General features: G+C 44.2%; 1 protein-coding gene across 1 annotated transcript in view; it reads right to left on the bottom strand.

The window, feature by feature from the left end:
• Positions 1-13,560, bottom strand: part of Prom1 (prominin 1) — a 102,370-nt gene that overhangs the window by 42,258 nt on the left and 46,552 nt on the right. The window contains exons 5-8 of the mRNA XM_057771689.1: positions 10,799-11,004; positions 3,350-3,470; positions 1,445-1,508; positions 219-308 (exon numbers count right to left, since the gene is read on the bottom strand). Of these exons, the coding sequence (XP_057627672.1) occupies positions 219-308; positions 1,445-1,508; positions 3,350-3,470; positions 10,799-11,004 (481 nt within the window). The remainder of the gene's footprint in view (positions 1-218; positions 309-1,444; positions 1,509-3,349; positions 3,471-10,798; positions 11,005-13,560) is intronic.

The raw sequence follows: 13,560 nt of genomic DNA on the forward strand, positions 1-13,560 counted from the left end.
ATGATGATATTTTCCAGTATCATGGGCTTTTAAAGCACAGACTTTTAAAAACAACACCCATACTGGGACAGTCTGTGTCTTTGCCAGGCCTGTTTGCACGGCCAGACTAGAACTCTTGTCTCTAACCACCCTTTGTAGGAATCCAAGCCAATGTGAGTGACCCTGGGAAGCCAGGAATCCAGGATGCTATCCTCCATCACCTGTGCCGCCATGCTTACCTGTCACCATGGCCCTAATCTCATCGAGAACGGGGATTACTTTGGGTTTTACTTGGTCCTTTATTCTGCCTCCCAGCAAGGAATCGACACCTGGATTCAAAGGAAAGGGGTTGATGAGGGCAAGCCGGCTTCTCCTTCAGCTCTCATGCCTTCTGCTCACGCCCCACAAGTTGACGCCTGGAAAACGTCTTCCCTCTTCCCGTCCTCACGTCCCATCCTCCACTTCAGACCATTCACTGTGGGCCCTAATGTGAGGAGATGCCATTGCCTGCTTCACACTCCTCAAACTCGTAGTTACCCCTGGAAAATTAGTCTCATGGACCCTTATACTTTGTGTGAGGGAACATGGCATCTGTGATCTTGAGTTGTGTTACATAGCGACTGTCTCTAACTCATCTACTCTGGGGTTTCTCCACTGCAGTACCACTGACCTTTGGGACCAGATACTGCTTTTGAGGGGTGGACTGGTATGTGCCTTGTACGATGATGAGCAGCATCCTTGGCCTTGGACAACAGAAAGCAGTTCCACTGCCCCTCCCCAATCCTGCCAACCATATATTCCTCCAAAATGTCACCTTTTGTTGAAAACAACTTAACTAAGCTGCGTATGAGCTCTAGTGAGACACGGTCCATCAAGGAACAGGGCCAGGTTGTTTCTACAGCCCATTGAACAGGGCACTTAGTAGGGCCACACATGCTCTTCTGCATGAAGAATGATCACAGGAGAGTAAGGCTTTACCATAAGAGAGGTAAAATTTTAAAACAGAAGCCCAAATCCCTCTGCTTGTGAAACTGAACTTGAATGTTTGGTGCTTTTTTTTTTTTTTTTTTAGATTTATCTATTAATCTATGCGGATGAATGTTTTGCCTGCATGTATGTCTGTGCACCGTGTGAATGCCTGGTGTCCACAGAGGTAAGCAGAAGGCCTTGGATGTCTCAGAACTGGAGTTATGGATTGTGAGCCTTCACGTGGGTACTGGGAATGGAACCCAGGTCCTCTGCAAGGGCACCAAATTCTAGTAACCACTATGCCATCTTTCCAGTCCCTAAAACTGGGTTTTAATCATCCAGTGACAAGTGACAAACACCCAGTAGCTCTTGAGCTTCTTCTGTCTTCCTCCTACCTTCAACAGGTTCCCATTTTGCTCTGTGCTATAGGAGATAGTTAAGGAATCTTCTGAACCATAACAAACAAAAATGCAAACTAACTTTCAACGCTACTTACCATCCAGGTCTGAGAATGCCTTGTTCTTGGTGTTGGTGTACTGAGCCAGTATATAGTCAATTTGCTGGAAAAGAAAATTTCATGACACTTGCTCTTTGAGGTGCAAAGTCATAATACAAAGACAGTAAGGATTTAAGATATAAAAAAATAACCCCCTCCGAGCACTTTGAAATAGCTAGAAGGTGACAGACACTCGTCCTTTCCAGTACTCCAGTCCTCACACGCCCCAGCTTTACTGGCCAAACACCGACTTTTATCCATCGTGTTTTTTACAATAAACTGACTGGCTGTGGTCACCGCTTATGTGTCATGGTTCTGTGGACTGGCTAGGTGGACCATGATGGGGACTGTGAGGGTGCGCACAAGTGGGTCCCCCCTCTCTTGCCGCTTCTTAGTGACAGCCTGGGTATTTTCACCAGGTCTCCTCAGGATCACCACAGCGGGAGCCTAATAACACCTGATACACAGCTCCTAGGAGCTGAAGTTCCCGACCAGCCCAAGATCGTGTCCACTGTGTCTTCCTGGTCACAAACAGGTCACAGGGACAGCCTAGACTCAAAGGGATAGATGTTCCCCAAAACACAATGAGTAAGAATTGACAGCCACCTGAAGTTTGACACACGAGTCCACGGTATTGATTACTCTCCACTGGTTTTCTAAAGGAGTATTCATCTTCTTATTTATGGTGGCTCAGTGGGCCTGCTTCCGACCTCTCAGCAAGGCCAGGTTAACGTTCTTCTAGAGTTGCCAACCTACCCAATAAGCCTGCAGCAGTGTTAAATTTTCATTTCTTTAGCTGCTAGAGGTAAAACACCTTGCTCTCTTTGGGGACAGTTATATTCCATTTTAGTTACCTATTCAGTTAGCTGTATAATTTCTATTTGTTAGAGCTCTTCATATATGTGTGATCAGGTAAGTGTCCCCAAAGCCAGGAATTTACCATCTTTAGAAGATGAAGAAAGCCACTCCAATTGTCACGAATCACCATTATTACTTTTGGCATTTGGGGAGTGAAAAGAGGGCTACCTGTGGAATCTTTAGGATGGTACATGAAAGACATTATGAGTTTTTGTTTACAAGGTGTGGAAAGTCATTTTACCTGTGCTACACTGTAGAGTCAGACAGAGTTAACTTCTCTACTCTCTGCCCTCCCAAAGGCCTCCCCATGTGGTTCTGTTTTGCTTCCAGCTGTGTGACGCACTTAATTGAGCAGGATTTTGAGGAAAAAAATCAACCTGAAGGCCACATCTGGTTCTGGGGGACCCAAGAGCACCACACGCTTAAGTCAGTTCCTGCTCATATACTTTTCAAATCACACTCCCAGGAAAAGGACAGAAAGAAGTCCTTCTCGTCATGGCCCTTCAGTTATTCTGTTTGACTTCGTCCAAAATGATGTGTGTGTGTGTGTGTGTGTGTGTGTGTGTCTGAGTGAGAAAGAGAAAGAGAGAGAGAGTTTTTCCAAAGGAGACTGACTCATCTACATAGATATCAAACAGGTGTGCATAAAGCTAAAGAATTCCATCATTAATAGCAATTATGCAATAATAACGGGTTAACTACACCACCAAAAAGAAAGGATAACACCAAACAACAAACAAAAAACAAAACCAAATACCCCAGTGAGACTCTTAAAATTATGAGATACTTTTATATGTGCTGTGATTTTGTTATGCCCAAATAAAATAATTGAAGCAAAATAAGCCAAGTAAATCCTGACGCTATGGAAACTATGCTTTCGAGAGCTGCTCTCTGGTTTTGTTTCTTCATCCTCAGCATTAAAGGGCAACACCCTTCTATGTGGATTCACTGGCTTCTTAAAAGGTTTGGCAGAGCTTCCAAACGTGCACAGAGATTCAGAGTGGCCGACACCAAGCACCATGGAACATGCAGGTTGCAGGTTTTTACCTTTGGGGTTTCATTCAGGAATGTTTGCAAGTCTCTGAAATTGCTCTCTGTCAGATTCTCGGTCCTTTTGATCGTGGTCCTTACCTGGTGGTTGGCCACAAAACCATACACGATGCCAAGGCTGCAGGGAAAGGGAAGAATAAAGAGCGTTGGCCAAGATCCGCTGTCACTGGCACTGCAGGGGCCACAGAAAGGCCACCTCTGTCCCGTGCCTCTGCAGCCTACCCACTAAGACCACCATCAGCACACCACCAAAATGGGGACACAGAACAGGACTAAGACGTCTCTGAGGACAGACTCCGTTCAGGATGAAGTACTGCACTATGACTCTCGTACATGAGCAACAAATTCTGGAGGAAAGTTGCAAGGTCGTGGGCAGTACCAGGGGCACGTGTGTACACCCTGTGTGTATGCTGTCTTGTGGGGCAGTACCAGGGGCACGTGTGTACACCCTGTGTGTATGCTGTCTAGTTGTGGGGCAGTACCAGGGGCACGTGTGTACACCCTGTGTGTATGCTGTCTTGTGGGGCAGTACCAGGGGCACGTGTGTACACCCTGTGTGTATGCTGTCTTGTGGGGCAGTACCAGGGGCAAGTGTGTACACCCTGTGTGTATGCTGTCTAGTTATGGGGCAGTACCAGAGGCTTGTGTGTACACCCTGTGTGTATGCTGTCTGGTGGGGCAGTACCAGGGGCAAGTGTGTACACCCTGTGTGTATGCTGTCTTGTGGGGCAGTCCCAGGGGCACATGTGTACACCCTGTGTATATGCTGTCTAGTTGTGGGGCAGTACAGAGGCTTGTGTGTACGTACACCCTATGTGTATGCTGTCTTGTGCCCACACAAACACCCTCATGCACCAGAGAAGAGGGAACTAGCGATCAGGTAAGAGGGACTCAGGCTTTCTGGTAGTTTTTCAATTGACTGCTAGTTTCTATTTCGTCCAGATTGGAAAGAAATAAAGTATTTCAGCACTAAAGCATGACGGGAAGGTCTGGCTTCATTTCCTGTTGCACTGATGGCATATGCCCTCGATGATCTCCTTCCACACAATACTGTGCCCAGGTGACAATTTTGAAACAAACCATGACACATACAGGCATTACACCTCTCATTGCTCATTTATATAAAGTATGAAGCCAAACCAAATGATGGCGCTAAAACCACTATGGTTATTGTGGTAAAGGCTGAGGACTCTTTCCATGGCTGGTAGAAATTCTTGATCTCAAAAGACTGAATTTAAACATAGTAAAAGTTCTTAGGTTTTGTTTTTTAGCCACCGTCAACTCTTGACTTAAATTACACTAATCGATTCATTTGTTGAGGCAGAGCCCCGAACATCAAAATTTTCAGTTTTGGAGTAAATTCCAGGTTTGGTGGTGTACGATTGCAATCCCGAACCTTGAATGAGAAGGGTGAGAGGACCGCAGAGTTCCAGGCTAACCTGACTGCATCGACCTCTCAAAATTAAAACAAAACAAAACAAACATTACCAAAAAGCACAGGTGCTAAAAACCCAAAGTATTTTTAGATATGACCACTAGAGGGCAGTAAGGAATTAATAAATAGCTCAAAACGTTTCCGGCAAAGACCCAAAAGACCAAAATTGTTATTTTTTAACTATGAAACCGAACGTGGATAGGTTTTACAGTTTTGCAAGTAACAGTTTGCAAACTTTGGAAAAATAAGATGCAGTTGCTTCTCAGATTGTCAAGCAATTACTTCAGTTTTATGCACACATAGACAGATTATATTGAAAAATGTCATGCTGCAAAAAAACAAAAACAAAAACAAAAAATACACAGGCCCTTCAGGGCTCCCAAAGCGACCCTAACACGCCTATATGGCCCATAACTTTGAACAGTACTTCATTCTGCCTAGCTAGCTGCAGCAGAATGAGCGGGTGAGCAGAAACGTGTGACTTGGCCCTCGTTCCTCCTCAACCAGTCCTGAGAAGACCCCTTTCCTCCCTGAGCCTCAGCAACCATTACACAGCTCAGTTTGGATCTGAAGATATAAACCAGTTTGAATTCAGCCTCAACTGTATAAGCTCCGCCCAAGCTGTAAAGGAGACGGTTGGCTAGGGGATGTCTGCAAATTCCCTGGGACTTGTTGGTTCTTAAGCTTGAGTTCTTTCTTAGGGCAATCTCCGAAAAAGAAGACAAAATGTTCTGTACCATTTAGACTGCAGTATGAGCTACTACTGTCTGTCCCAAGCTTATATTTGTATACAAAGGAGACATTGTGCCTCAGTAATAATAACCACTGACTAGCGTGACACCCTCATCTTAAGTAATGTCAAGTGACTCAATGATTTTAGAGTTAGGTGCAGAAGCACTACACACATGCACACGCAAACGAAACACCAAAACTGTTCCAGGGTCTTTATTTAAGCCAGGTTCAAACATCTATGCTTGTGACAAGTCAAGATCACGCTTAAAAAGTCCTGATATCTGCCCTGGGAGAATCTCGGTTTCTCTCCCCACAGTCTCCGAATTATCTCAGAGTTTATTCTACTGGGCTGCAGACCCATTTGGTCACAAAAAAGTCAAAGTAGACCCAGAAGTCCACCGCTTCCTCTTGACCCTTGCCCTCCACACACCATGGAAGAGTCCCCACAGGGATCTCTGATGGCCTGTGTTGCAATGCCAGCTGGAGTTCATCTTTATTCCGACCTAAGTTCAGTGTCCTTGAGGCGAGGCAGTGACTACCTCCCTGCCTACTTCATCTAATACAGTCTGTCTCCAGACAGAGGGTCTTACAGGAAGTGGTTGGAGACTGAGCTTTTTGCTCTTTCGAACCTTGATCTGCCTAGATAGTAGCTGTGCGAGCAGGGTGTGGAAGCAAAAGCTGTCCTTGTACTTTATTAGACAAAGGCTTTGCTCACAAGATCATCAGCCAGATCAAGGAACTGCCACATAAGCTTTTGATCCAACACCGACTGCCCAGAATACAGCTCTAGAAAGTCTTGCTAAAAAATGATCAAAATCATGCTACCAATAACTTTAACAAAAATTAGTGCTAAAAGGAGTTCGGCAAACGAACTCAATGACTTTCCCAGCAAATTTTCTGTGAAAATATATATGTAGTATTGCAGGAACTTCTCAGCAACTACAAACACTGCAAACCTTAGTTCTTACATAAAACTTCGCAATGTGTAAATGCTAGCAACTGATAAAAACTTTACTATATTGACTGATGTCGCAGTGATGATGAGCGTAAAGAAGCCAAGTGGGGGGGATGGAAAGATGGCTCAGAGGTTAAGAGCACTGACTGTTCTTCCAGAGGTCCTGAGTTCAATTCTCGTAACCACATGGTGGCTCACAACCATCTGTAATGAGATAGGAGAGCTGGCCTGAGCTGGCCTTTTCCGAGTACAATACATCTGTGACTGACTCAGCAGCAGATCCATCTGAGTGGGGATGCAATCCTCCACAGACGACAGAACACATGGTCAGGTTCCGAGGTTCTAACTCCTAAGCTGCCTTATGGGAAAGCTCAGAGAAAGCATGACCTCCCGTGTTTCCCCGCACACTGGGGAGTCTGCCTCCTCAACACATATGGCTTTCCCAAAACCAAAATGCTAGGAGACTAGAAAAAAAATGTAAAGGAATAGCATGAAAAACAGAGAGGTCAGGATTAATATTAAAATGGACTGTACTAAATTGTAAGATTTAGAATCAATGAATGGAGCTGAGTCTGGTCAAAGGCAAGTGGGCGTGTTCAGGGTTAGGGGAAGGATTTATGTTCGTCTAGGCAATGGTATGCAATTTCTGCTGGAGCAGAAGCCAAAGGCTTTTGAGAAAGGGAGGACTCCACCTGCACAGCCTTCTGTCTGCCTCCAGCCTCCAGCAGGGCCTCCTCTAGCCTCCTGCAGGGCCTCCTCCAGCCTCCTGCAGGGCCCTCCTCCAACCTCCTGCAGGGCCTCCTCCTGCCTCCAGCAGGGCCTCCTCCTGTCTCCAGAAGGGCCCTCCTCCAGCCTCCTGCAGGCTTTTCTTTTACCTCCTTTCTAATGCGGCTTCCAACTTCTGTCTCCTTCCACCCAACCTCTGATTTTGGTGACATAATTTCTTCCCATTGTCATTTGCTTTCCCTTTTACACATTTCCACTTCTAACTCGTAAACTTCTTGGCTGTTCTGATTATTTGCAAACAATATTAGCAAGTACTCAATCATGATCAAAAGTGATAAGGGATTCAAAGAGAAGATGTCAAAATACCTATAGTAAATTGAGAGGTTCGAGGCAAAGAAGTTTAAATTTCTGTCTGTGCTGTGGGATAACGCTCATGTATACTGTAAAGATTTGTCACTCATATTCATTTAATAAAGTGCTTGGCCAATAGCCAGGCAGGAAGTACAGGCAGGGCAACCAGACTAGGAGAATTCTGAAAAGAGGAAGGTGGTCACAGTTACCAGCCAGAGGCAGAGAAAGCAAGATGAGAATGCTTCTATGGTAAAAGGTACCAAACCACGTGGCTAAACATAGATAAGAAATATGGGTTAAGTTGTAAGAACTAATTAATAAGAAGCCTGAGCTAATAGGTACACAATGTTACAATTAATATAGATTAATGTAGTTTTTGTGAGTTTCTTTGGGCCTGAACAGCTGTGGGACCAGGCAGGACAGAAACTTCAGTCTACATGTCTGAATTTAAAGAAAAAAAAACACCCCATCTTACAGATAAGTTTAATATACAACATAATATCTAATTAGTTTTAAATTTGCCACATGCTTAAACAAGAGATTATCTCTGGCTTAATTATGTTGAAATCTGAAATTATGAATTGAAAACTAACGTTTTGTTTAGGTTGAGAAAAAAACTTAAATGTGTAAAAAACTGAGAATCAAGAGATTTTTAAAAAATAATTTTCCAAACTAATATATACTTAAAAAATAAAAAACTAGCAAAAAAATTTTGATAGGTCTGCATCTCAGGAAAAAAGCTAGCTGAGCTATATGTAAATATGTAAATGGAAACTAGATTTATATCTTACTTTATAGCTTTCTTTACATATTTTGGTATTTTAAGCACAGTAAAAAAACTCAGTTAATTCAGAATGAGGTCCTAAGTAATTTATAGCAACATAAACAGAAATCCAACTTAAAAGAGGAATCCAATATAGAAAAAACTGTTCTTTTATTTTTTAAAAATGGAAATCCCTTTATATATGCAAATATTTATTGCGTTAGATAAATAAATGTGTGTAATAAAGAATCTTCATAATATTTTGACATGTTTTTCATAAAGCAAAAAAAAAAATGCAATTAGCTTTGGGGGCCTGGAAAGATGGTGTATCGGTTAAGAACACTGGCTGCTCTTCTAGAGGACCCATTTTAAGATCCCGGCACCCACCACATAAAGGCTCACGACCATGTATAGCTCCAGTCCCAAGGGATCCGGTGCCTTTTTCTGGCCTTTGTGAGTACTGGCCATGACCCACATGTGGTACACAGACACACTTGCAGACACAACACTCATATATACCAGGTAAGTTTCTTAAGAAATGATTTGCTTGCTCGGAAGGGAATCATTCTAACAGGAGAGGCAGTGTGCTCAAACGGCACTTTCTGGTCTGAGTCTGGCCTTTAAGGCCTAGGGTATAGATGAAAACCATGCTGGCCAAGTCTGTGCGTGAAGGAAGCTTGTGTGTTGCTAGCTTCTAGGAAACACTAGTGAAGCCCTATTGAGTCTGAGAGGTCTGGAGGCTGTAACTTACATTCTTTGATAACTAGCTAGCCCCTATGCTGCTGGGCCTACCCACCCTGAGAAGGCTTCAAAAGGAAGTGGGGAGAAGCAGACACATCAGGAATTACACGAGAAAGAATAGATTTGAGTTATGAGAGTCAGTCAGACAGACAGTGAAGGAAAAGTCGAAGATGCAAAAGGGATGTGTTCACTTAGGGTACAAGCGAGAAGGTAAGCAGTCCTCTGGATAGCTGACAGTGCAGGAGGCTAACAGCACCTGCATTTAGGTCCTGTTTATGCAGATATTAATATATGGTCAATGTGAAGTCCTGTCTTTAATTCCATGGTCACTCCTCTGGGGTAAAAAGTAATGAACTGGCTTCTTTTTGTTGATGATCCTTTGTTCATGTTTAAACTAATTCAGAGGTGACACCCAGCCTGGGATAGAACCTCAGGAACCAAACAGCTGAACTGCAGCTCCTTCCACAGTTCCTGCCCAGCAACCTTCAATTTCTTTTCCAGGGCAGCCATTGATTTTCTTTCTATCATTTCACATGTTTCATGTTTTTCCAAAAATAAAAAGGTGTTTTGCAGGGTTTGTCGGCACACGCCTTTGATCCCAGCACTCAGGAGGCAGGGGTAGGTGGATCTCCATGAGTTCAAGGCCAGCCTGGTATATGTATAGTGAGTTCCAGAATAGCCAGGGCTATGTAGAGAAACCCTGTCTCAAAAACAAACAAAGTGTTGGTACTCCCCTCTTTCTGTTTTTATCAGAGTTACAAGATCTGCAAATTGCTTTTCCTTGTCATCTCTCAGCCACAGATGTCTATGATTCTTTGGTGGGTATATTCAAACGTCATGCATCTTGGGCAGGCCTTTATCAATGACCACACTGATGCACTTCTCTCTGGCTTTGGACCCAGAACTTTAAGTATAAAACTTACTGCTTTGTGCTTAAAGTCTCAATTAAGGACAAACATTATTAGACTTAAAACCAATGTGCCCCCCACACACACACTCAGTTTATCAGGATACCTACGAGAGAGAAAACTGCTAAAGGAGAGCACGTGGAGTAAGGTGGGGCCACTTCCAGACGACGGCACCTTCTAGGCACAGTGGCAGCGTTGTGAGATGCTTCTGATGTCCCTTTCGGCTTTGTTTCACTTTTAATGCATGGATTCAGGGAGGTGTGGTAGGGGCATGCCTGTAGTCCCAGGACTCAGAAGCCGGAGTAAGCATTATCAGAAGTTCAAAGCCAGCCAGGACTTCTTCAGTCCTTACTATGTGTAAGATCAAGGTTAACCATAACTATGTATTGGTATCCTGTCTTGGAGGGAAAAAGATTGTGGGCACTGGTGCATACCTTTATTAATATTAATTCTAGCACATTGGGAGGCAAAAGCAGCCAGATCTCTGTGAATTCAAGGCCAGTCTGGTCTACATAGTGAGTTCCAGGGCATCCAGAACTATTTAGTGAAACCCTATCTGTACAAAAAGAAGAGAGGAGGAGAGGAGGGGGAAGAGGAAGGGGAGGGAGAGGAGGAAGAGGGAGATGAGGAGGAGGACGGAGATGAGGAAGAGGAGGGAGATGAGGAGGAAGAGGAGGAAGAGAAGGAAGAGGAGAAGTAAGAAGAGGAAGAGGAGGAGGAAGAAGAAGAAGAAATAAAGAGAAAAGTAAAATAAACTCATGGACATAAAGGTAGAAAGAGGCCTTCCCAATCACCTTGCAACACCCTTGTGACTATGATCCAAGACTCGACTTGCCTCATGAGCAGACAAATGACCAAGAGCGAAAGAGCAAAGCTTTTCCTCCGGCACGACTCATTCTGCTTCTGCCGCTGGTGCATCTCTCCGCCACATTTGTTACAACAGCGGCACATACAGAAGAAGTAGCCCACCAGAGGCATGAGGATAATAAATAGCAGTCCCAGGATGGTGCAGATAAGGATTCCAATTTCATAGTAGGCAATCTGCAACGTAAAGGAAAGACACAGTACATGTCAAACGAAACAGAAAGAACATTCCACAGTCGTGAGTAGCTCGGTATGCACGCATTGGTGTGTTTTTCCATTTAGAAGCTCGCTGAGCTTTTGAAGGAAGTGGAGTCCTGAGTTACTAGAATTCTGGCCAAGAGTTTAATATCCCTTTCATTTTCCTGGAAGTTACCTAAGAGCAAGGTCGAGTGGGAAATGGTTTACTTTCAACTTCAAAGGCATTTTCCTTTCCAGATGGCTTTAAAAATAGCTCTACCTAGCGAGTCATACACAAACAGGGTACTCTACATCAGAAAAACAGAACTAGTAGACTGGGATTTGAACAATGTTAGATGGGATTGACTAGTGACAAACTCAATGGTTATAAAAAGAATCTAAGATATACTGGGACAAAGGTGGCACAGAAATTATGGGAGTGGCCAAGCAACGACTGGTTCATCTTGAGACCCATGCTATGAGAGAGAGCCCACCCCTGACCCCGCCTGGAGGGCCAGAACCAGAGGCTGAAAAGCCCAGAGACCAAGGATAGAACCAAAAATTACTGGCAAAAAAAAACCCAACCAACCAAACAACCACCACAACAAAACTAGTCAATGAAATGATTCCTAATGATATTCTGTTAGTTTCTAGATAGTTGCCTAACCCAGTTGTCACCAAAGAGGCTTTACCCAGCAACTGACAGAAACATGCAAATACCCACAGCTAAACACTAGGTAGAACTTGGGTAATCTTGTCAAAAAGGGAGAGGAAGGATTATGGGAGCCAGAGGGGCTGAGGGCACCACAAGAAAACCCATAGAATCAGCTTACCTGTGAGCTCATAGGGGCTCACAGAGACGGAACTGCCAAGCAGAGAACTTTCATGGGACTAACCTAGGCCCCTGGACATATGCTACAGTTGTGTAGCTTGGTCCTCTTGTGGGGCTCCTAACAGTGAGAGCAGGGGCTGTCTCTGACTCTGTTACCTGCTTTTGGGACCCTTTCCTCCTACTGGGTTGCCTAAGACCCAGCACAACTCCCACATGGAATCTTTAGACCTTAATATGTTTTCATGGTCCTTGCTGGCTTGCTCTTGGGGCACATGGAACAATGACATGGAGGATGGAATAATATCTCACTCCAGTCCGCATGCAAAGTCACCCACATTTCTCTTCTTGGTTTCTCACTCCCCTGTTGTTTGTGAGACAAAGTTCCCTGTATCCCAGGCTGATCTCAGCGGTAATGAATGACCCTCCTAGATACTTCAATTACAGATGTGTGCCCCCATGCCTAGCTTCTGCAGATATAATTGAGGCTAGAACTCATGGATCCCTGAATGCTAGGCAAGAACTCTGTCAACTGAGCTACACCCTCAGCACCAAGTCCCTCCTCACGTTTCTAAAGAATGGTGGAAAATCACAGGCTGATGCTTGATGAGCAAACAAGATAGCAATGGCTGATGTAGCAGCTAAGATGATGAGAGTAAATCAAGACATGAGCCTTGCTCCTGCAGGCGCACACTGACACCTGATCTCACCTCCAACTTCCTGTTCAACCACCTCACTTTATCTTTCCCCAATCAGACAATGTGTGTTTTCTTGCATTACTGTGAGTGTGGCAATCGGAAAGAGAGCTCAGGGCCGCCACTCCCTCTAGCTTGTAAACCGTGTAATATAGCAATGACAAAAAACAGCTGACGAAAACAAAGACCTTTGTTCTTGAAATCTGCAGAAGCAAAAAGCATCTCCTGATGGAAAACTGTGATCCTGTGCACCTCTGGCCACCTGTTGTGGGGAGTCACCCATTGGACGGTGAACCCCTATCGACTGCCCCTGTGATCACTCCTGAATTTCCAGCAAAATGAACTTGGTGACAAACCTGCCATCCTCCCATCTACCTGGTTCTCAACAATTGCCTTCCTCGCCTCGATGCCGGTCTCTTCTCTTAAATGGCCTGCTGTACAGATAGACGCATTATTGGGCTCTGGCGACAGTGCCAGAAGCAAATGCGATGCCTTGGTAGAGAGCACTAAAACTGAAGTCAGTTGCATCCTTCTGGGAGCTCCTGGTCCCCTTACACTAGGAAAGTTGCCCATCAACGTGATGAGCCTCACGGGCATGACGGATGAACAAAGTGAAGACAACAGCTCACAGTCAATAGATAGCAATTAACTACAGACGAGCACTTGGGTATGAACTGGGGTACTGCTGACGCTAAAAAAATTAGGAAATAAAGACAAGAGAAGTTGCCAAGGGTGTGTGTGTGTGTGTCCTTTCGCCTGTCTACAAACACCCATTATTAACTATTTAGCATTTCCTTGAGGACTAATATCATCGGTCAATTAAGAAACCAGCCCAGACACTACAAATTCTCACATACTTATACAGTTCTCTACCATTTCTCACCAAACAAAATTATTTAGTATTTGAAAGCAATTTTAAATATTTTCCGAACCAAACTCAAACCCAGGAGAGAGGATATGTTGAAATATTTACAGTGCATTAGTTTTAGCATCAAGCAAAATGTTTATATGTTATATAAAACCTTTCCAATG

This window comes from Chionomys nivalis, chromosome 6 (assembly GCF_950005125.1).
Source record: "Chionomys nivalis chromosome 6, mChiNiv1.1, whole genome shotgun sequence".
Taxonomy (NCBI): domain Eukaryota; kingdom Metazoa; phylum Chordata; class Mammalia; order Rodentia; family Cricetidae; genus Chionomys; species Chionomys nivalis.